At 36.3% G+C, this 25,788-nt stretch overlaps 1 protein-coding gene across 1 annotated transcript in view; it reads right to left on the bottom strand.

Annotated features, from left to right (window-relative positions):
* Window positions 1-25,788, bottom strand: part of LOC150098320 (cilia- and flagella-associated protein 157-like) — a 210,169-nt gene that overhangs the window by 133,640 nt on the left and 50,741 nt on the right. Inside the window, exons 5-6 of the mRNA XM_090405148.1 lie at window positions 13,178-13,449; window positions 4,921-5,074 (exon numbers count right to left, since the gene is read on the bottom strand). Of these exons, the coding sequence (XP_090261274.1) occupies window positions 4,921-5,074; window positions 13,178-13,449 (426 nt within the window). The remainder of the gene's footprint in view (window positions 1-4,920; window positions 5,075-13,177; window positions 13,450-25,788) is intronic.

Below are 25,788 nucleotides of genomic sequence, written 5' to 3'. Positions count from 1 at the left end.
ACATGGGTTTGGGAAAAGTGATTTCAGGTTGCGATGAAGGTTGCATGACCATGCAAAAAGGCAAAAAGGTGAAATTTGCTCGACTGACAATTCATCCTGTAAAGGGTTATGGAAGACGAGGGTTTTCAGTGAGGGATTCCAATGCTGAATTACTGTTTGATATAGAAATCCTCTTCATCAATGGGCAGTAAGCTATTTGTTCCAGCAGCACTTTGCATAATTGTAGACCAGAAGTGTTATATTCCAATTCTAAATGTCTACTATGTAGATATAATAATTTAGTTTAATCCTTTATCCAAGTGTGAGCAAACAATTAAATATAATTTAATTGTTTGCTCACACTTTGCGCCTGAAAATATCTTCAGGACTGAATATGGTGTTGTACTACCTTACCGGGGTAGGTAGTACAACACTGGGCATCCCGTAGCAAAGGTGGAGCAAACTACCAACACTCCTATCCCAGTATCTCCCATAATGCAAAACACATCTCCTTGCAGATATGTCTAATGTTAAGGGATTAAGGAATTGGCCACTACCCAGACTAGTTTCAACCTTTATTGAGGTCTCTTTAGTGGGAGCCAGGCCCAGAGTTGGAGATACCAGGCAGAAGCAATAGCGAAGTCATCTTTACCTATCGGAGTTGCCAAACGGTGTGCCACCTTTTTTTATTAAATTACTCTGGATTTAGAGAAAGATGTTGAAAGTTTATTTTTCACTTGGTTAAACTATAATAAATTTACTTTAATCCTTTATCGAAGTGTGAGCAAACAAAGTTTGTGCCTGAAAATATCTACAAGACTGAATATGGTGTTGTACTACCTTACCGGGGTAGGTAGTACAACACCGGGCAACTATTAGCAAAGGTGGAGCAAGCTACCAACATTCCTTTTGTGAATCTTTTCTGGACCCTTTCAAACATATTGTCTTCACCATGAAAACCCGGCGAAAAAATCTGAGCACAATAATCCATATGAGGCAAGATCTCTATTTCTGCATGTCAATGTCCTTCGCATCATTATCATTATCTGATGTGATGTCCTCACCACTTGTGCAATGTGGCCCCTAAATTTCAGGTCCTTGTCCACCATCACTCCTGGATCTCTCATCTCCTCTACTTCCATTAGAGTTTCCCCACCAAGAGTATACTTTGTATCCCATCATTGCTTACCAAATCACAAAATCTTACGCTTTGCAACATTGAACTGACAATTCCACTTACCTGCCCAATCATGCAATCTATTCAAGTCCTCTTGTAAGGCAATAAGATCTGCTTGACTCTGCATTGCTCTCCCCAGTTTTGCATCATCTGCAAACAGCTGAATATCAATAGTTAAACCCAACCCAATATCATTAACATACAAATTGAACAACAATGGTCCCAAAACTGATCCCTGCAGCACACCACTAGTTACCTTTCTCTTTCGGGATACTGCACTCCCCATATTTTCTTTCTTTCTGATACCTATCTGACAGCCAGCCACTGATCAAACACAGAAGTCTGTTATCCAATCCCATCTGTTTCGATTTATTTAAGAGCTTATCATGTGGCAATCCATCAAAAGCCTTTGCATAATCTAAGTCTTCCCTGTACAAGGTATTTGTCATTTTATTATAGTACATAAGTAAGTTAGTGAAACATGATCTCCCCTTAACAAACCCATGCTGATAACCACACAGAATACTGCTGTTATCAACCCGTTTCTGTATCCTACTTCTCACTAATCTCTCCATGACCTTCACTGCAACTCCAGATATACAGACTGGCCTAAAATTTGAAACTACAGCCTTATCACCACCACCTTTATGCAGTGGAACAATTTTACCCTCCTTCCATTCCCTTGGAACTTATGCTGTTGTAAGACTCTTATTAAACAAGCATGTCAATGCTACTACCAATTCTCTGGAGGATTCCTTTAAGATGCATAATGATATGTTATCAAATCCTATTGTCTTATATGACATCAAGTTTATTTATTTCCTCAAATAACTCTTGCTCACTCCTAATTAAGCCATCCCCTCCTATGTCCTCTACACTTAAGTTCCTCATGATTCCACCCTGATCAAGATGAAATACCCTTATAAATTGATCACTGAATACGTCACCAATGTCTTCTGCAGCAGTTACTATTCTACCACTTTCATCCCTTAACTTCATCTTTCCATGATCATTCTTCCTTCTACTTGCCACATATCTAAAAAAAACTCTCTAAGATTTTTCTTAGCCTGATTTGCCAATTTCTGCTCATACTCTACTTTTTTTTTCCTTACTAACTGAGTTATTCTCCTGGCTTGTTATTTTTACTCTTCATGTGACTGATTATTATCATTATTCATCTTGTACTTCCTCCAAAGTGCCTTCTTTTTCCAGATTTCGTATTTAAGCTCCACATTCATCCATTTTACACCTACCTTATTCAACATTTTGGCCTTCGGAATACAGTTATATATTGATGCTATTATGTATTTCTTTGTCAGTTCTCATGCTGCATTTATTTCCTTACCACTCACCTCCTCGTTCCACATTATAGCTCCAAGCTGACTCCTAAGCTTGTCATAATCACCAGCCTGATAATTTCACATATATCTTTTCCTCACAAAGGTCTGCATATGATTAGCCACAACACAGGTGATTACTTCATGATCACTTTCACCAACTGGAGGAAAATGTGAAACCCCTCTAACAATTACATCCTCCGATGAAATGATGAGATCTAGAACTCTTGATCCTCGCATGCTCTTAAGAAAACAGTCAGAGAATTTTATAGTAATTTGCAGGATGTGGAGTAGAGATGAGAAGCACATAGATTTTAAAGAATGTGGCAAGGAAATAGGAAAAGAATCACAAATTTGTATTCTATAGTATGCCCATGAGCAAGAATACTTAAGTGGTCCCTTTGTGGCAAAAAGAACTACTTGCTTAAGTAAGAAGTTCTTTTTGCCACAAAGTTTGAGATATGCATTAGGCATGGTGGCTGCTAAGTAATGTTCTATTGGAAATAGGAATATCAGGTTTGTATGACTGAAAACAAACTGTGGTGTATATCATTTATTTTGATATCAGCAGCACATGACAGCCTGGTTGGATGACTGAATAGCATAGTACTTTCCAACCAACAAGCTCAAATCCAAATATGGACATGGATTAGTTCATGGAGTAATGTTTTCATTGCTGAAATGAAGCTTATTAGCTCTTTATATTTAAATGGACATGGATATTTGTGAATATCTTTAGGTATGATAAATTCCACCTTTCAGTGTGAGATCACCCTTCGTTATTGAATGTCTAGTTGAAAAAGTTCCACGTTCAGTTAGATTTTAGATTATCTAATCCCTATTGCCATGACAAAAACTACTACTAATATACCATACGTTTACAACCTTCTGCAAGTAAGATTTGCATTAAAAAATGGATATAGAAGATATTTATTATTATTTTTTTTCTTTTTTAAATTTGTATCGTTTCATGGTTTTCTGTTGTCTGAAGAGTTACTATAACTAGTGTGAGATCACCACACTATTTAGTGGAGGAAAGAAAAGGCTTGAAAGAAATTACAATTACAATAATGTTTAGTCTCCTGGACAGAGTTTCCAGATAACCCTTAGTCTCCTTCTTCCACAGCTTTACAACTTTTAATGAATGATATTATATCAAAAAAATATGATGAATAGCACATATAATCCAAGGTGACAACTTATATGTCATCGAAAGATAGAATATATATTACAACTCATGCTCCATTCACACATGCCCTAGCAGAGCAGTATCAAGATTATGTGCTTGCTGATCAGGAAACCTTCCGAAGTGTTATCATCAGGTTCAATCCATATACAGTAATACAGTATAATTGGTCAGGCTTAACAGAAAATGATATAGTTACAGGGTCAGAATATAATGGGTATTGTATTTTCAGGGAGGATAGAGAGAATAGGACAGGAGGTGGGGATATTGCTGATAATAGCTACTCCCAACCAACTAAACAATACAATTAGAATTTCATGTCTAGAGAGATAATTCATTTGAGGATATCAGGTATGATATAGTGGCCAACTGGACAAAATATTGTTGATTGTTGCTGCTGAAGACCAGGGGATCCACAGGAATATGCCAGGCATAAGCAGATTAGCACAATTATGGGAGACTTCAACTATAGGAACATAAAGACCAGAGGGAAGAAAGAGGCAATGGAAAGATGAAAGTGAAATTATATAGTTGCTAAAGGATAATTCCATGAAAAATCATGTTATTGAGGGTACCATGAATCTGAATGTGTTAGATCTGTTAATAGCATTAGAAAATGTGCACTGCTTTGAAAGAAGTCAGCAGAAACCCCGATGGTCAAGGTGCATCATGTCATGTAACGAGTCACGTGTATGTAGCTGGTATAAATAGGAGGAATATGATGCTCCCAAGTCAGTGCAACTGTGTATGGGTGAAATGGCTGTGAGAAGGGAACTGATGGAGTTTGAAAGAGACATAATGATAGGATACCATGTTGCAGCCCTATCTGTTCAGCAAATTGCTGACAAATTGGGCCATCCCAGGTCAACTGGAAAGTGGAAAGTGGAAGCTTGAAAAGCTGTGTTATGGAGTGATGAACAACCGACACCATATACTACATCAAAGCTAGAGTCCTGTTATTATCTATTAGGTTACAAAATCAAAATTAAATTCAATTAAGCTAGAGAGCAACATGTTCACACAAAGAAATTTTTTAGTTATGTAACTATACATATAAATTAGAACAAACCAGTATGGATAGTAGCCAATAAAAGCTGAAAATTGCTTAGAGTCAGGGTTTACTGTAAAACACATTCAGCCCACTTAGTTCAAGTTTTCCAGAAAACCTTTCTCTAAACAATTTTCAGCTTTAGAACAATACAATATTAAAGATATTACATATAAAAATAATACATACATACTTTTCATTATCTAAAAGTGCTTTCTGTTCAATATCATGGACCTGTTCTCTGTATATTTGCTGCTGACTAGCTAGTTCTTTTTCTAGATCTGCCATTTTCCTCAGCAAATTTTCTTTCTGTAACCTAAATTCTTCTAACATAGCAAGCTTACCACCTATAATTGCATAAGAAAATACTTATTAGGAAAATATTTCACTTACAAGATTTTGCTGGGAGCAATATTCACTCTTAACTAGCAAATCACAGTGCTCAAATGGAAAAAAATAAGCTTTATGCTGGTAAAGCCTGTTTTTTTTGTTGCTGTTCTTTTTTTTGTTTGTTTTGTTAATATTGTTTTGATAATAAAAATGCATATCACACTGATAATGGTGACAGTTTTTTTATTTCATTTTACATATTTATTATTTGATCTCTTTCAGTTCTATATTCCATTTCATTATTATTATTACCCCAAGACCTCATGGAGTCAAAGACTCATCTGGGAAGTCCTTTTATCACACACATAGCTCATCATACTGTGTCTTAAACACACTCAAACTCCTTGAAGGTACCACACACTCAGGCAAAGCATTCCAATCATTCACAACTCTGCATGAAAAAAACCTGCGTCTCATTCCCCTACTCACAGCCTCTTTATACAGTTTCCAGGGATGACCTCAGGTTCTCCCCCTATTTTATGTAGAACTTCTCTAGCATTAATCCTATAACAACCCCTTACCAACTTGTAGGTCTCTATCATATCTCCCCCTCTTCCTCCTGTCAACCAAACTCTGCAAATTACATCTTCTCAATCTTTCCTCATACTCGACATTCCAGAGGTCAGAAACTACTTCAGTAAGTTTCCGAACTCTTTGCCTTTGGACCCTTTCCAACATCTTTTCATCCTTCTGAAAACCAGGTGACCAAATCTGGGCACAATGGTTATGTGTGGCCTAATCAAAGTCTTATACAACGGAACAAGAATCTCCCAACTTCTACACGTCAGTGTCCTCTGCATCATTCCAAGAAGCCTTTGTGTTGTCTTCACAATTTTGGCTATGTGTCCCCTAAATTTCAGATCCTTATCCACTATCATCCCCAGATCTCTTATTTCCTCCACCTCCAACAATATATCCTCACCAAGTTGGATAACAGAATATATCCTAGCCAAGCAAAAATTCTGCATCCCATCTTTGTTTTCCAAATTTTAAAACCTTACATTTTGCAACATTTAACTCACATCCCCAGTTCCGTGCCCAATCACTCAATTTATTCCAGTCTTCTTGTAAGGCCACAACATCTTCACTACTCTTCATGATTCGTCCCAACTTTGCATCATCTGCAAACAACTGAATATCTCCATCCAAATCTTCACCAATATCATTAATATACAAGTTAAACAGTAATGACCCTAAAACAGACCCCTGAGGCACTATACTTGTAACTTTCCTTTTCCTGGATATCGCTCCCCCATAAACAACTTCTTGATACCTATCAGATAGCCAGTCTCCAAACCAATGCACTAGTCTAATATCTAACCCCATATGCTCTAGTTTGACCGTTTACTTATCATGAGGTACTCTATCAAAAGCCTTTGTGAAATCCAAGTATATTACTGCGTATCCTTCTCCTCTGTCCAAGGAAGCAGTCACTTTATTATAATAAGCAAGTAGATTACTAAAACATGACTCCCTTTAGCAAATCCATGCTGTCCATCAAAGATTATACCATTGTAGTCAACTCAACTCTGGATCGTAGTTCTCACAAGCTTCTCCAAAAACTTAACCACACCACCTGACACACTGATAGGCCTATAGTTTGATGCTTGAGTTCGATCACCTCCTTTATGAAGTGGCACAATCTTGTCCTCTTTCCACTCCTTAGGAACTTAACTGAGTGCAAGACTCGTATTAAAAAAATATGTCAAGGCAGGTGTCAACTCCCTGGCACATTCCTTCAGTATACGTGGTGATATATTATCAAGTCCCACAGCCTTATTAACATCTAATTTACTCAACTCCCCATACACCTCTTGCTCACTTACAGTCAGTCTGTCTTCCCCATTATCAACTGCTCTCAATCTCTCCATGAAGTCACATTCACAAGATTGAAGGACCTTTATGAACTGCTCATTAATTATCTCCACCACACTTTCCTCAACAGCTGTCTTTATACCATTTTCTCCAATCAATGTCATCCTTCCATAATCATTCTTTCTTTTACTGGCTAGATATCGAAAGACCTCCTTAGAATGATTTATGGCTTTATTAGCTAACTGCTGTTCATACTTCTCTTTTGCTATCCACACCAACCAATTCACCCTCCTTGCCTCGTCTTTGTAGACCTCATGGAATTGGTTATTTCCACTTCTCTTATGCTGCCTCCACAATGCCTTTTTTCTCTGTATCACATGCTTAATCTCTTTATTCATCCATCTCACACCTACCTTATTTAACCTTCCCACCCTTGGAATACATTTAGACATTGCATCTACTAGACAGTTTTTGAAAATCCCCCAAGCTGCATTGATCTCTTTTCCAGCTAACTCCTCATTCCATGCTTCACCCACAAGCTGTCTCGTGAGCTGTTCATAATCACTCCCCCCCCCCTTGTAGTTCCACATATATCCTTTTCTTACAGAGGTCCTCACACTGCTGGCAACAAACCAGGTAATCACCTCATGGTCACTCTCACCAATTGGTGGAAGATTTGACACCTCATTTATAATTGGAAAGTGAACAGATGTTATGTTTGAGTTGGATATGAATCAATTTAAAACATGCAAGGGATGCTTAAAGGTCAAAGTTGGATAACAAAAAGAGACCTCCGCATGGTGTTTTAAAGAATGTGGAGAACCAACCAGAGCTCCTGCCCTAATATCCTATTAGGAAAATACCTGGATACTGAACGAATGAGGATGGGCTGGCAATCTGGTATTTAGACGACCAAATTGTATTATTATTATTGGTTAAATCATAAAGTGAAATGATGGTATAATATGACAAAATTTCATGCCTACAGGGTACTGCCCAGTTTTACAAAGCCCTCCCTCGCTATTTTCATCAGGGAATTGGGATGAACAGCAAAAAGCAAGCAACTGGAACAAATTGATGAAGATATCCCAACTCATCATCAGCAGAGGTCAAGGTTGACATCATCAACCTGAGATGCATCAATGGAGAAGAAATTAAATTAGCAGAAGAAGTAGCAGACAGACAGACATAATAGGTATTATCAAAACTACGAAGAGAAAACAGGTTAAGATCTTTCTAAGCAACAAATATAAGATGTCATATTCAGATAAAAGAAGGCAGTAGCTATAGTATTTATTCAACACTAAATGTGAAGTTATTCTTCTTGAATGATAGGCAATATTAAGTAGAATGATGTTGCAAATATCAGAATTGGAAACTGGACAATGAGATTTATTTGTGCCTAAGGTCGCACAGAAACTCCCACTAAGGAAAAAGTGGAAGAAGTTTTTGAAGGATCAGGGAAGTCAGCCAGATAATGAAAAAAGAACAGTTGGTCCTCGTTGGAGATCTAAAGCAGAGTATGAAATGATCACCAAATATCTGGAAATGTTTTGCAAAAATTTGGAGAAAAGAGCAAAGCTAATACAAGCACCTGCTGAATTCCTGTTCAGGATACTGGTTATTACTAACACCATGTTCCACCATGCAAAAAAATAAGAAATTGACTATTCCAATGTTGATAGCAATGTTTTCCTACTGGTTCAGGACACAAGCATATACAGAGGTTTTGAAAGTGATCACCATTTAGCTCTGGGCAGGATAATATTGATTTTCTTATTAAAGAGAAGAGTGTCTAGGAAAGTTTTAAAACAAATCAAAATTGAGCAGTTTTCCAAGATGAAGTGTAGACTGAAATGAGGTCAACTGTAGACTCAAATAAATAATTACTCAAGAAAAAATGAAAGATTTTGAAAACCAAACCTTGGATATTCAGTAGCAAAGCCAGTTGTCAGCATGGAGAGAAAAATCAGAACTCCAAGATGAACTCAGGAAGTTAAAGAGGCAGTAAAGGAAAAGAAGAAAGCATATCTTATGAACGTCACAGGGGTAAATCCAATATACTGTAAAAGGAATCAATGATGATTAAAGTGACATGAAAACTGAAGATAAAGATATTCTAGATGTCTAGATTAATTACTTTGAAAGACTGCTAAATGAAATAAGCAGTGACAGAAGAGAGGTAAAAAACACTCAAAAGAAATGCAATCAGGAATATATATCAATACTTAAGGTAGGAAAAAAGCCTTCAAAAACCTGAAATGTGGAAAGGCAGCTGGAGATGATATTCAACCAGAAATGCTCAAATATGGAGATATTTGAGCATTTCTGGTTGAATATGGAAGGTCAGAATATGGAATTCCAGATGATTGGAATAGAGCTCTCATAGTGCTCATCTACAAAAAAAGAAGTAAAACTGGATATTAGAATTACAGAGGAATTTCTCTACTGAGTGTTCCTGGTAAGATTTATGCAAGCATAACTAAGAACAACAAAAAAAATTGTGGAAAGGAAGCTTGGAGAATACCAAGCTGGATTCAATCCAAATAGAAGTTGCCAGGATCAAATTTTCACTTTAATATAAATTGTGGAGAAGTCATTGGAATATAACAAGGATCTGCATTTAAGTTTCCTAGATATGGCAAAGGGATATGATAAGTTGCAAAAAGAAAAGCTGTTCAACATGCTACAGTTATATGGTATAAATGGGGCATTATATAGTAATACTTAGTCTATATTTGAGCTGTATTCAGTAGTTATAATTGAAGAAGGTACAGGAAGATGTTTTTGATGTTAAATTAGGTGCATCACAAATGATATTGGGAAATCAGGCAGTGCAAAAATCAAATGTAATTAATAGCCTGGACTTTTCAGGGATGGTACATTGTCATGAATATAACATAAATACATGGCAGAATGTGAAGAGTGTGTTGCTAATAGAGAGACTGAACAGGAGATGAGGGGGGGAGAGAGAGAGAGAAAGAGAGCATGGATATGTCAAAAGTGTGAAATTCTGTTGGACTATGAGTTATCAGGAACGTCAGAATGAGGAAACAAAAGAAGCGAATGATAGACTGATAGGTAATCAAATTGCCAGGATACAAAACTTGAAAAATGAGTTGATCAGAATGAGAAGCGAAACGAAAAATAGGCGTAGTGAGATGAGAAGTTTGGTGGATAAGAATGGATGAGTACAAAAGATTAGAATAAAGGAAAGCAGAAAAAATGTGACGAATAACTCAAGAATATGATATATGGAGATTCCATTATTAGAGGTGTGATAAATGAGACTCCCTAAGGTGTGTTTTCCAGGAGGGAGAATTAGCATAATTGATGTGTTAGATAAAGGAAGCAGACAAGAAAGGGAGATGGTGGTGGTTGTTGGAATAAGTGTTTGGACATAAAGAGCATGTAAGAATGGATATCAGCAGATTGTTGAGGTGAGTGAATGATAGCAGTGTGTTCTGAAGGTGGTTGGTGCATTAACTAGATATGATAGTAATGAGTTGAGACAAAAAGCAGAGATCATAAGTGGTATGTTGCCAGAGCTGTATGAAGAGAAGGAGTGGAGTTTATAAATGTGTGGGATGCATTTGAAGGAAAGATGGAAATGAACAAAAGTGACAGGATGCATTTAAATGGATTTGGTGTGGTCAGTTAGAAGGAGACTATTGCTGCGATGAGGATGAGTGATATGAGGAAGAGAGAAGAATAAGTAAGAGGTAAAGCAAGATATCAGGAGAGCAGAATTCTGAGAGTGAGACTGAAGTTATTGTAAATAACAATAGTAGTAAAGTGAGTGATAATGATAGAACGAGAATGCAAGATGGACAGGGAAACACGGTATATGGAGTGGATTTGGAAAAAGTAGTGAATGTGTGCATGAAGATGGTCAAATGGGAATGGGATGGCCTGGAATGTACCAGATGTAGTTGAGTCTGAAGAGATAGATAAGCTAAGTAGTAATAAAGCTAAGTAGTAATAAAAGGCAACTGGGAATGGTTAGGTGTAGGGAAATCACAACCTATAAGCGGCATCAGCAGGACTGGTTATAGACCTAAAAGTGAAGTGCTGTGTTTATTATTGTGAAATAAGAGAGATGAAATAGTTTCATTGATTGAGTTTTTCTAACTTCTTCAAAAATTGTTGGAACAAGTAAAACATGGGGGATAAGGATGATATCCTGATGGGAAATAGAACCAGAAGGGTATGATGTTTTTCATGAGGATAGAAAGGAGAAGAAGGGAAGGCAGAAGGTGCTATTGATAATAGAAGGTGAATTATGTCTATACAAAGTGGAGATGAGAGATGTTAATAGTGTCAATTAATGGTTTTAAGTCGGTATGGTGTGAGGTAGAGGTTGACTGGAAGAGATATTTAGTCAGATGCTGCTATAGGCTAGGAATGTGTGGGGTAGTGATGAAGAAATTATAAGCAACTCTGGTTAGTGAACAAGGGAAGGGTGATTATTATTATTGGTGGTTTTAATTATGGAGAATAGATAGGAATGAAAAGATAGAATTTAGTAATAAGGAAAATGAATTTCTTCAGTTCTTCAGAGACAACTATCTCAGGCAGAATGTAAGGGAGGGCACACGAGGATCAAGAGTTTTAGATCTGCTCATTTCATCAGAGGATGCAATTGTGAGTGCAGTTTTGCACTTTCCTCCAGATGGCGAGAGTTGTACAAGGCCTTGATAATGCTTCATATGGATTATTGTGCACAGATTTAGTCATGATTTTCATGGTTATGAGGATATGTTAAAAAGGTCAAGAAAAGATTCACAGAGGCAGTCAGTGGTCTTTGGAATGTGAAGCATGAAAATAGATTTAAAGAATGTAAATTGCAAAACCTCCTGAATAGGAAGAGAAGTTGGGGGAGCAGGGATATGATTGAGACATATAAGTTACTCAGGGGTTGTTATCACATTGACATGGAAGAAATTTTTCATAGTATGGGAAATGCGGGATAGAACAAGAGGCCATCTCTGGAAACTGCATAAAGAGGGTGTGAGCAGAGGAATTAGGAGAAGGTTTTTTTGCATGGTGAGTGGCTGGCGAGTGGAATGTGTTGCCTGAGTGTCTAGTGAATATAAACACATTGAATCAGTTTAAGACATGATTGGATAAGCTTTGTGTGTGATAGTGCATACCTCCCACAATGAGTCATTGACTCCAATGAGGTCAGATGTTAATAATAATAATTTTTCATCATCTATGTCGATCACATTATGAAGGAAAGTGGTATTAAATCTGATATCAAAATTGGAGATATTAATCTCAGCTGTTTACTTTATGCAGATAATGTGATACTTCTAAATAAATCCAGTACAAGTCTACAGGATTTCCAGACTAAATTAAATAACCAATGTGTTAAAATTGGTATGAAAATCAGCTTTAAAAATACAAAGGCAATGAAAATGGCAGAAAAATTGAAAACATGGTCTGCATTCTGAATGGAGAACCTAATGAATAAGTAAAACATCTCAGATATTTATTTGTAATTTTAGTGAAGGTGGGAAAATTAATGTGGAAATATATGGTAGAATTAGAAAAAACTGGTAGGAAGTCACCTGAATAAATTTATATTGAATAAGAGAGAAATTAGTCAAAACACTAAACTAGCTATATACAAGGCAGAGTTCACACCATTTTTGACTTATGGATCTCAGAGGTAGGTTAGAAATAAAATACTTGATCAAAGACTGGAGACTAGGGAAGTGAATAGGTGGCATCAATGGTAGTATCATATTGAAAATTAGGATATTAGGAAATATCTTGACTTTATTAGTATTCAGAAATGTGTTAGCTGAGCTAATCTCAGGTGGTATGGTCATTTAAAGAGAATGGTAGATGAAAGGTTAGTAAAAGGTTACTGCAACGTGTTCTCTGCCAGAATGGCTGGATAAAGACCCAGAGAAAGACCAAGATGTAAGTAGATGGATACAAAAAAAAATGTCTTAGAAGAGAGAAATATATGATCTGATAATATTGTAGTCTTCATATATAAAAGATTAATTTTGAGGAACATTGTCAATAGGAAGTTAGTAATGATGTAACCTTTTCATGTAGTACTATCATAATATCCTATACATTCCCTCAATGTACATGTCAGGAACTGGATGATGATAAATAATGAATGCATATTTGAATTAATTACTTTGTAATTCAAGCTGGTATATGTAAATGTCTTATACCTGTGAATGCATTGCTCCAATAAATAACAAAAGATAAAAGCAACTTACTTAACATCATGTTTTCTGCTGTAAGACTGTCTTTTGTTTCCTGTAAAGCTTGTTGTAAGTCAGCTAACTGTTTTTCGTAGTTCTCCTTTTCAATATCATGAGCATGCTGTAAGCCAATCAATTTATCTTGCAACTCTGCTATCTCGAGGGCACGTTCTTGCAGTGCTCTTTTTAGAAATTCAACAATATCTTCTTTATCACTAACTTCCTTTTCATAAAGATCTTTGTAATGTTCACTAGAATTTCCATATGTATCACATAGCTCTTGACGTCTACAAATAAGTTAATGATTGTTAAATATAGAGAAAGAAAGAAATGAAAATCATAATCTTAAATGTGAAAAAATGTTATGCAGATATTCTAAATGGTGAGAGAAAGAGATATCTTTGATTGGCTTAGTTTTAATTAGTTGAATTAATTCAATTAGTAAATCAGGTATATGGCAAATGAGAATGATCCAGTTCAATGTTACAGTGTAAAGTTGAAATGGAGAGAGATGGCAGATGAAACAATGAAAAAGGCTGAGGATATAAGAAGAATTTTCTCTTCTTTATGTTATGTGCATTCCGCATATGAAAATTTGCAAACCTATTATACATTAGCCCCCATAGATAAGCTATGGTTAGGTAATCCAGAAACCTTTTCAAAGAGATCATACATTGAAATTTTTGAGGCCCAGTGGTGTAGCTAGAGTTTTTGTGCCCAGAGCGGTTCCTGAGTTTGCCACCCCTCTCAATACATACCAAAAATACTGCAAAAAGTCAAAAATGACGTATAGGGAAATAAATTAAAACACTGTGCTTATTTTTGAAGTAAAACTTTAATTCCAACATTCTAAAATGTTATATTTTTCTTGCTTTTCTGTTAGCAGAATCAATGATGACCTTGGCGAAGTCTATTTCATCACTCAGTTGCTGTTCTATAGACAGTATAGCAAGATTTCTTAAACGTGAAGTGCCACCCGGGTTGGACCGCTCCCTTAAAAATAATAAATTAATTAACTCAAAATTAATAATTATTAGAAAAAGAATAATTTATCAATGCGAAATTTATTGTCATTTAGATCAGTAATTTGAAAGAGAAAGAGTTATCAGGAGCTGCTTTTCTCAAAAGGAAAAGAGAAAAGGAAGAGCAAGCAAAGAAAGCAACAAACGATATAAGGAGATTTGGAATTTTAACGAAAGACACCAGTACATGTGTGTTGTGCTCTGATGATGCTGAGTTGAAAATCAGCGAAATATTAGCATTAATAAAACATCCTTGTTGATAAAAGTGTTTGTGGTGTTGTTAATACCGTGAAAAATAAGTCATGAATAACCATCAACGCCTAAGCTTATCTGTTAGACACCAGAGAGAACAAGTTTTCAACAGAACCAGCACCAAAAAAGTTCTAAAAATTTCAGCACCAGCCATTGGAGCAGCTTCTACATCCTCGTCCACCAATACCAACGATTCCCCCGCATCAGCCACTGATACTGACGTAACAACCATTTGTGGCGATTCCAAAAATGATGATAGTGACAAACAGGAATTACGAACAGATGATCCACCTCTAGTTCATTCAAGCTTAACAACTAAATTAAATCTACCTTCTACAAGTAGTTATGTTTTATGTGAAATTGAAACAGAAGAGAAAAGTACAATTGAATATCAAAACCAGGAAATTAAGAAGCAATGTAATAATGATAATTATATAGTGGACGTTAATTTAGAAAATATTGATAATGCAAAAATAATAGATTTTAATAATCCCACAACATGGCACATAACCAATAGTAACATATAAATATTTGTTCAACATGGACCCGAGTTGTGCGATAATATAAGTGTTTATCCTGATACAGAAAATCGGCATTTTGATAAAAAATGGTTTGTAAAAACCATGTCAAACGGAGAAAAAGTACTCAGAAATTGGTTGATATATTGTAAGCAAAAAGATGCACTGTTCTGTTTTCCATGTATTCTTTTTGGAAAAAATCAGAATGGATGGACCACTGCGGGGTTTCAGGACTGGCAGCATTTGAATCCTATGTTACCACATCATGAAAATTCATTATATCATACAAAAAAATTACGTTGAATGGAAAACTTTCGAATCAAAAATTAAGAAAGGTGGTTTTATAGACGATCAATTACAAGAAGCAATTTTAAAAGAAAAAGAAAAGTGGATGCATATTTTAAAAGTTATTTTGGATGCCATTCTGCACTGCATAAAAAATAATGATGCTTTGAGAGGAACTTGTGAAAAAATTGGTCATCCCGAATGTGGAAAATTTTTGTACACGATAGAATTAATTAGTCATTACAATCCTATTACTGTGCAACATATTGAAAGTCATAAGAAAAATCAAGTTAATTATTTCTCTCCTATAATACAAAATGATATAATTAATATAGTTGCTTCTAAAATTAGATAGCATATTATTTCAAATATTCAAAAAAGCAAAATATTTTTCTATTTTATTTGATTGCACACCTGACACTTCTCGATAACCCAAATTTTGTGCTATGTTAACATTGATCCTAACACGAATAAATGTAGCATTGAAGAAATCTTCATAGATTTTATTGCGACACATGCAAAAACTGGCGAAGCACTTGTGAATGACATCGAAAAAAAGTTAATATCAGACGGGTTAAATATTAGAAATATAAGAGGACAGTCATATAAGACAGAAATATAAGAGGATAATGGAGTGAATATGGCGGGTAAATACAAAGGGGTACAAGCCAGGATATTACGTTTAAACAATATGGCGAGATTTGTTCCATGCACTGCTCACAGCCTTAATTTAATAGGCGTTCATGCTGCATAAACATCTGTTCAAATGAAATCATGTTTTGGAACAATTCAACAATTGTTTAACTTTTTTGTAAATTCTACTAGTAGATGGGATCTTTTAAAGGAAAAATTATCTGTTCATCTTAAAAGTTTAAGTGACACGAGGTGGTCCCCAAAAGCTAATGAGGTAAAAGCCTTACGAAATCAAATGCCTTTAATAATACAACTTCTTAATGAAATGTGTTATGGATAAAGACAAGTTACAGTAGACTCTGTAACAAATGCTCGAATGTTGTTAAAATTATTAACAAAATTTAATTTTGTTGCACTATTAATATTTTGGGATACAATATTAGGAAACATAAAGTAAATTTACTTTTACAAGAAAAAAAAAAAACACAGTCGAAGATACTGCGAAAATGATAAAAGCTCAAACAGTACCAAAATGATTTTTTCGATTTGCTTTACAATTCGGCAAAAAGTGTAGCCGAAACAATAAATATTGAAACTTGCATTCCAGAAAAGAGATGGTGCAAAATAAAAAATATGCCTGGTGAGAAAACTACTGATGATTTGTTTGCCATGAATGAAACTGCATTACTAAAAAAGAAATGTGTGAAGTTTTAGATCTAATACTCATACAACTCAATGATAGATTTACTGCTTTACAAGAGGTTGCAAACGACTTCAGTTTTTTAAATGGACACACTTTAAAAATTATGAAGCTAGATGATCTCGAACGATGCGCAGCTGACCTGGCATTGAAATATAATAGCAACTTTGATGCTCCAGAATTTGTATGAAATTGAGAGTTTCAAATATCAAGCCATGGAAGTTTTTGAAAATTTAGGCGATACGGATGCTTTTCAAACCTTGCAAAAAAATTACGAGCTCTCATTACAAAACATGTATCCAAATCTAGACATAGCATTAAGGATTTTCATAACAATGCCTGTAACAACAGGTTGTGAATGTTCGTTTAGCAAATTGAAAATTGTACCTTCATTCTTCTCTTGGACAAGAGAAATTGACAAATATGTCTATAATATCAATTGAAAAAGATATTGCAAAAACATTAAATTATGACAATATAATAGATTTGTTTGCAAATGAAAAAGCTAGAAAAATTCTTTATAAAATATGCTGAACTTATTTATGTTTTTATTGTATTATTTTATATTATACCTATGTCATGTATTTTTTTAATTAATTTGTCTTTGAATATGAATAAAAATTTGTTCTTATTTAATAGATTATTTATTTATACATATACATAATTGGATGATTTACAGGCAACTCATTTTGATGGGGTTAATAGCAAGTATTTAACATATTGCATTTAGTAAAATTTAACTTGTTACATTTAAATTTTTCAAAATTTTTATCATTTTTGGGTTGAGGAGGTGCAAGTTAGACACTTGCCACAGATGCTTGTTACGGCACTGATGTTTAGTCATGAATGCTCCACAGGTTTCATTATACAATAGGTAGTACTTGTAAAGCAAAAACTTGCAAAGTGGGAATGGCATATGTCATGGTTATTTGCAAATAACCATGATGCAGTGGGATATGAACACAAACTCTTTTAGGTTGAGGAGGGAAATGCTATCTGCTCAAAAAAACCAAACTGGCCTCAAATATCTGCCTCAAACATCAGATTTCAGCTTCAGCAAAATGCCAATAGGAAAAAGCTGAATTCAGAAAAGGGCTATTTTCAGTTGTCAATAGAGCTAGGCACACACTGTATACATGCAGGTAAGCGACCAATGAACTGATCATTATTGAGTTTAGGAATTTGCTTTGTGAATTTTTTTACATGAATGTTTTATAACTGTGGTGAGTCGTATGCCACCAATGTAAACTAGAACAATGGCAGCCAGGATACCATTACCAACACGTTCATTGCCAATCACGCGATATCGTGTGATGCGAGTTCTCACCGGTTGGCCGATCACGCGTTATCGCGTCGACATCGCTATCAAGTTTCTAAATTTGGCCACCACACGAAATTCCGATTTTCAGCTTGGCAACGAACGTGTTAAAGACTTCAATATGCTGAATTTCGTACAAGAAGTATTTGTGTATGTGTGTTCACACAAGAGTGAGTGGTCTGTGGATGGAAAGCAAAAGTGATGAGAAACTGCATCAGAATTGTTTGGAAATGAGTGCCAGAAGTGTCAGTTGTGTAAAAAGCAGGAGAGTGAAGCAATACATCTTACTCATGAAAGATGTGAAAGTGAGGATGTCACAGAGAATATAGTCATGGGAGAGGGTGATAGTAAATGAAATATGGATGAGAGCATGATAGAAGTGTGGATGGTAACACAAATAACAAGTAGCCAGTGATGAGAGAAATGGCATGCTTCTTCCACAGGACAGAAAGTGAGTTTAAGTAACTGGAGAAACATGTCACATATGGTACAGCAAAGAAAACAATGAAAGAATGTATGAAAGAATAAAAAAAACAAGGGAATAAAGAGAAAGCTGTAAGGTGCTTTCATGAAGACTATCATCCTTGGTGAGAATGTAATGAGATTATGCTTTTGAAATGCAAAGATAAAGATTATTATTATTACGTCACACCTCCAGGAAGTCCAAAGAATCATCGAGGGAGGGCACCTACTCTACAACTCTGTCCCCACCACTCAATCCACAAATTACAACAAACCGCAACTACACTGACGTCTACCACCACCATTACTAGTATTTTCGCAAACAATCCCAAACGTCCATGCCCATGGAGGGATTCAAACCCATAGCCTTTTGGCTGGCAGTTCGGATACAGCAGTGGAGAGTGTGAGTTTACAGCCATAGCGGAATAAAAGTGAACTGAAGAAGGGCCATGATCCCAAATGAGTCGATGTGAAGATTGTGCAGGAGGAATGGAGTACACTTTGTAGATGTCTGGCGTGATTGATGTAAAAATTTGTACGACTGATAGATTACATTTGAGTCGGATGTATAGAGGAGACACTGTTCACTTTAAAAGGTTGGAATGGCAAAAGGAGAATAATTGAAGACATTTGGAAAGGGGTCTACAGGGAAGCATGTGTCCAGGCAGTGACAGGGCAAATGAGTATGAGAACAGGAATGATCAAGCAATGACGAATGAAGTTTCTTGGGTCTTCAATCTGAATGTCATGAATTCCAGAAGCATCATAAGGATGGAGAGTCTATTTGGCCAAGTTGAACTGACATTGGTCACTTCAACTTGGCCAAATATTATTACAGGAATGATGACAGTAAAAAGTTTCAACAAACAAAAGCTAAGCAGAAGGAATTCATGTGGTGAGTCAACAGGAAAAAAATATAGTTGGTTGCTGCTAGATACTAAATGTGCAGAGAAAGATGTGGATTTAAGCATCCAAGCATCAGCAGATTAGCAAAAGTATAATAATAATAAACTTATTTGACAGGACAGAAGTAAGAGGCACTCATTCTCTTTATTCGTGCCACATATATGGTAGGTCTGAAGGTCAAACTACAGTTAAATGAAGATTAATTGCATTGTTGTCAACCCAGTTCTGGATCATGGTTCTCACCAGCCACTCCAACACCTTACTCACAACATCTGACACACAGATAGGCCTGTAATTTGATACTTGAGTTCTATCACCTCCCTTATGAAGTTAAACAATCGTACCCTCCTTCCACTCTTTTTTGAACTTGACCCAGTGCAACACTCATATTAAAATATATGTCAAGGCAGATGCAAACTCCTTGGCATATTCCATCAAAATACATGGTGATATGTATTTTGAAGACTTCTGGGAATGATGCAGAGGACACTGATGTGTAGAAGTAGGGAGATTCTTGTTCCATTGTATAAGGCTTTGATTAGGCCACACATGGACTATTGTGCCCAGATTTGGTCACCTGGTTTTCAGAAGGATGAAGAGATGTTGGAAAGGGTTCAAAGGCGACTGACGAAGGTAGTTTCTGACCTCTGGAATGTCGAGTATGAGGAAAGATTGAAAAGATGTAATTTGCAGAGTCTAGTGAAGAGAAGGAAGAGGGGAGATATGATAGAGACCTACAAGTTGGTAAGGGGTTGCTATAGAATCAATGGTGGAGAAGTTCTACAGAGAATAGTGGGAGATCAGGGGAGAACCAGAGGTTATCCCTGGAAACTGTATAAAGAGGATGTGAGTAGGGGAGTGAGAGGCAGGTTTTTTCGTGCAGAGTTGTGAGTGATTGGAATGCCTTGCCTGAGAGTGTGGTGTCTGCAAGGAGTTTGAATATGTTTAAGACACGGTATGATGAGATGTGTGTGAGATAAAAGGACCTCCTAGATGAGTCTTTGACTCCATGAGGTCTTGTTTAATAATAATAATAATATATTATCAAGTCCCATAGCCTTATTAACATCAAGTTTGCTCAATTCCTCACATACCTCTTGCTTACTTACAGTCAGTCTCTCCTCCTCGTCATCGACTGTTCTCAAACTCTCCATGATGGTGAATTCACAAGAATGAAAGACCTTTATGAACTGCTTATTAAGTATCTCCACTATATCTTCCACAGCAGTTGTTCTTATACCATTTTCTCCAATCAATGTCATCCTTCCTTAATCATTCTTTTATTTTATTTTATTTTTTGCTGGCTACATTCTGAAAGAACTACCTAGGATTCTCTCTGGCTTCATTAGCCAACTGCTGCTCATACAGAACTTTTACTACCCTTACCAACCAAGTCACCCTCCTTGCTTGTTCTTTGTCATCCTCATGAAATTTGATTATTACCACTTATCTTATGCTGGTTGAATGTCTTTTTCCTCTGTATCACAAGCTTAATGTCTTCATTCATCCATTTCATATCTACCTTATTTAACTTTCTCACCCTTGGAATACATTTAGACATTCTAAATGTCTAAATTCCAAATGGAGTCACTCTCACCAAATGGAGGAAGTTTTGACACCTCATTTATCATAAAATCCTGTGATAGGATGATCAAATCCAAGAACCTCAATTCTTGTATGCTGTCTGTGACATACTGCCTGAGGTAGATGTCCCTCAAAAGCTCAAGAAACTCATTTTCTTTACTTTCAGTTACCAACTCGTCATCCCAGTCTATACTGGCATAATTAAAATTGCCCATAATGGTCATTCTTTTCTTATTTGCTTGGCTAATTTGATTATATATTTCATGGTCACTACCATTACCAAATCTATAACAACATCCGACTAAGTATTTCATTCTATTCACTTCTATCTCATACCATACTGCATCAAAACTATTTCCCTCTTGCATCTCTATCTTTTATGGATATAACTCTTATTCTATCATTAATAGCACTCCTCCTCCTCTTTTACCCTTTCTTTCACCACACGTTATTTCCACTTCCTATGCAGGGTCTGCGTGTTACTTAGATGCGAATACTTGTTAGTACCACTCCCAACCGACCTGTCGCCAAGTCTGCCGCTTTGGGGGGGGGTACTTTTTTTACCCTTTCTATCTTCACAAAACACATCATACCCTTCCATTGCTATTCCTGTCAGAATGTCATCCTCATTCAACCATGTCTCACTTATTCCAACAATTCTTGGGTGAACACACTCAATTAATGCAACCATTTCATTTTCCATTTGTATTTCCATTTCTAGCATTTGTATACAAACATAGCAGTTCATTCCTGGATCTATAGCAAGTTCCACTGATACCACTTATTAGATGCAACTTCTCCATGCTTAACTCGAGCTGTTTCTTTTTCTCCTTATTCATCTTAGAACATTCTTCAAATCCAGCTGTTTTCCCTTGATCCCAGGTCATTCTTTTTATCTACACACAAATGCCATTAAGTTGGAGCATCAATCTTTCTTATGCTGTTCCCCTGTGTTTTGAATGGTGAGATCTATAATGGTTCATGTTTATTCTACCTATTAAAGGTTGTAAAACTGTAGTATAGTGTCAGTGAGCTAAGGTTTAAATAATTCATCAACCATGCTCTTAAAATTAAACATAGTACTCTGTTCAATAAATAATATATTTAAGCCATCCCTAGTACAAAAACACACTAGAATCAGACTATATATCTTGTCAAAACCAACTCTACTATACAGACGCAAAACATGGGCCATAAAAAGGGAAAGATGAAAAAAGAATTCAAACAGCAGAAATGAAGTTCCTCAGAAAAACAGCTGGCTATACCAAGTGGGACCACAAAAACAAATGAAGAAATCTTGGAATCCCTGAAAATAAAACCAATTAATTACTACATAAGACAGTATAAACAAAAATGGCTAGAACATTTAATCGAATGGACAACAGCAGACTACCAAAAATGTTATACAGATACAAAATAAGTGGAAAAAGAAGAATCAGAAGACCAAGAAAGAGATGCACGAGACTGAAACAGGCGAAACGGAAACATGAGACCGAATAGAGATGATTATAGATATTTCTGAGGTATTGTTTATTGTGCATCGCAAGATTTCAGAACTGAGAAGTGCAAAATACTGATAAGTTATGAATGAATGGGATATCCATTCAGTAAAAGAGCAGAAGGAGAAAAAAACCTATGTATGGCCCATTATCTGAATAAATATGTACAGATTTGATTGCATGGGGTTAGGAGGTAGGAGAGAAATATGAAGGAATGGTCAAGAAGGTCCAGAGAATGATTAATCGAGTAATATTAGGGATGTCTATTACAAGGGCAGGTTAGTCATGTGGTGAGTACTAGTATATTAAGCAAGATGAGTGGAATGCATTACTAGAGAAGGGAAAGGAGACTTTGACAAAGAATGGACAATATCATGTTCCTAATTGGGAATGTGGTGCCAGATAATCATGTCCCAACTGAAGGCTGAAATGGAATGAAAAGACTATTATAATTACGGCTATTTTGCCTGCTTCAGTTTAGGAGTGCCCCTGTTTAAATGTCATTGGCTATTTACTCATGGATTATTAGGGCATTGTAGATGTAAATTTACCAAAAAGCATATGTAGCATAAGGAAGAGAAATTTGCACATACCTTTTTCTGGGTGTTGCGGCTTTTCTTCTTTCTGCGATGTCCGAAAACTACTGAGTGTGTGGAGGGGGGGGATAGGCAATATTTGGGAGAATTAAATTAGAAAAACCCAGGTTTTTTTCAGTAATATATATTATATTGTTATTATAGGGTGGGGAGAGGTGAAAGGGTTGATTTTTTATATAGGGAGGGGAAAGGGGAAAAGGTATTGTTTATTGAGCCCCTTCCCTATATAAAAAATCAACCCTTTCACCTCTCCCCACCCTATATAACAATATAATATATATGTTTATATATATATTACTGAAAAAACCCGGGTTTTTCTAATTTAATTCTCCCAAATATTGCCTACCCCCCCCCCCCTCCACACACTCAGTAGTTTTCAGACATTGAAGAAAGAAGAAAGCCGCAACACCCAGAAAAAGGTATGTATAAATTTCTCTTCCTTATGCTACATATGCTTTTTGGTAAATTTACATCTACAATGCCCTAATAATAATAATAATTGGAGTAAATAGCCAATGACATTTAAACAGGGGCACTCCTAAACTGAAACAGGCAAAATAGCCGTAATTATAATAGTTTATTAAGAGGAGTAACATGGGAGTTTTCCAGAAATAATATACATGAAAAGACTATTTTGTTTAACAGATTTCCAGTTTATCTAACCCATGGCTCATTCATAGGCCAGACATATGCTGTATGTCTCCAACCTTTAAAATATCCTATAAAACCCTTTAAGCAACTTAAATGTTTCTATCACATCCCCTGTTTTTCTCCTGTCAACCAACTTATGCAATCTACACACCCTCAACCTATCTTTATTATTATTGTTGTTATGGATATCTCCATGGAGTCCGTGGACTCATCACAGGAGACCCAAACTATCAAAACAATATCTATCGTATCTCTTCTTGAATTAATTTACAGATGAAGAACTCACAACTGAGTCAGGCAATGCATATCAATCATTCACCACCCTCCAGGCGAAAAACCTCGTTCTCACACCCTTGTTAACCACACTTTTTCTTAATTTCCAGGGATGATCTCTTGTTCTTCCATCACTATCACACAGCTGAGATATTTCCCCTGCATCAATCTTATTTTATTTTATTATTAGACACCTTCAGGGAGTCCAAAGACTCATTCAGGGAAGACACCTACTCGACTGCCTCCGCTGCTCAATCCACCAACTGACTGCAATTACACCAATACCATCTACTGCTGACCACCATCACCACTAGTATTTCCAAAGACAATCACAAACATCCATGCCCACGGCAGGATTCGAACCTACAGCCTTTTGGCTAGAGAGCGGATACGCTAACCACTCGGCTAGTAGGTTGGCTAAAAACCTTTTAGTAATTTAAATGTTTCTATCATATCCCCTCTTCTCTGCCTATCATCCAACCTCTGCAATCCACAAGCTCTCAATCTATCAATGTAGGGAGCTTTTTTTTACATCACTCACCAACATAGTCACTTTTCTCTGAACCCTCTCCACAACCTCCTCATCTCCAAGCAATCCAGGTGACCAGACTTGAGCACAGTAATCCAAATGTGGAAGTATCAATGCCTTATAAAGGGGAATAATAGCCTCTTTATCTCTGGATGTTAGTGTGTTCTTCAATAACCAAGTAATCCTATGTGCAATCTCGGACAACTTAGCAATGTGTCCTCTGAACGTCATCATCCTATCCACCAACACCCCCAAATCCCTAGCCTCATCAATCTCTTGGACTACCGTTCCATAAATGTAGTCCACAGCTAGTAATCTTTTAATCCCAAAATGCATAACTTTACACTTTTCCACATTTAACTGACATCCATTACCTTTTACCAGCTTATTTAAATCATCCTGCAAACTCTCAACATCAGCTCGATTTTTTATTGCACTACCCAACTTTACATCATCAGCAAACAACTGAATATCTCCCTTCAAGCCATTTCCTATATCATTTATGTACAAATTAAACAATAACGTCCCAAGCACAGAGCCCTGAGGCACACCACTGGTCACCTGCTTCATCCAGGACTCTGCTCCTCCATACACCACTTCCTGGTATCTCTCCCTGAGCCATTCTCTTATCCATATCACCAGTTTAGTATCCATCCCCATCTGCTCCAATTTGCACAACAGTATTCCATTGGGTATTCTGTCAAAAGCCTTAGCAAAATTCAGAAGTACAACTGTGTAGCCATTTCCTTTGTCCAACTCACATGTCATTCTATTATAAAAAGCTAATAAATTGCTTTTGTTAAAGGTCAGAATCGACCTTTAACAAAACCATGTTGGCCCTTATAGAGTATGACATTCTGATCCACCCATTCTTGAATTTTGTCTTTAACCAACTTTTCCAATACTTTTACCACCACACCCGAGATGGTGATTGGTCTGTAATTAACTACTACAGTCCTAGAGCCACCTTTATACAAAGGAACTACTTTGCCTTCCTTCCACTCCCTAGGGACTATACCAGAGTTCAAACTTAAGTTAAATAACCAAGCAAGAGGCATTGACAATTCCTTTGCACATTCACACAACACCAGAGCTGATATTCCATCTAAACCAACAGCAGTGTTTGCATTTAAATTCTGCAATATACTAAGTATCTCTGATTTATTAACTTCAATTCTCACATCAGTTATCGCTACAGGTACAGAGATATCCTCACTTCATTGATAGACTTCTGAAAAGTGATCACTCAGTAACTACTATTACATCTGAATTGGTTACCTCAATACCATCAACACCCACTAAGGTTATCCTTCCGAAGTCATTCTTCCTTTTACTTGCCATATAGTGGAAGAATTCTTTGGGATTACCCTTCATCTCCTTGGCTAAGATCTTCTCAGA

Source organism: Typopeltis vanoorti, chromosome 15 (assembly GCF_054136105.1).
Source record: "Typopeltis vanoorti isolate ZY-2024b chromosome 15, IOZ_Tvanoo_1.0, whole genome shotgun sequence".
NCBI lineage: Eukaryota > Metazoa > Arthropoda > Arachnida > Uropygi > Thelyphonidae > Typopeltis > Typopeltis vanoorti.
The sequence above is the reverse complement of the archived record's forward strand: the minus strand, read 5'-3'. Positions and strand labels throughout refer to the sequence as shown.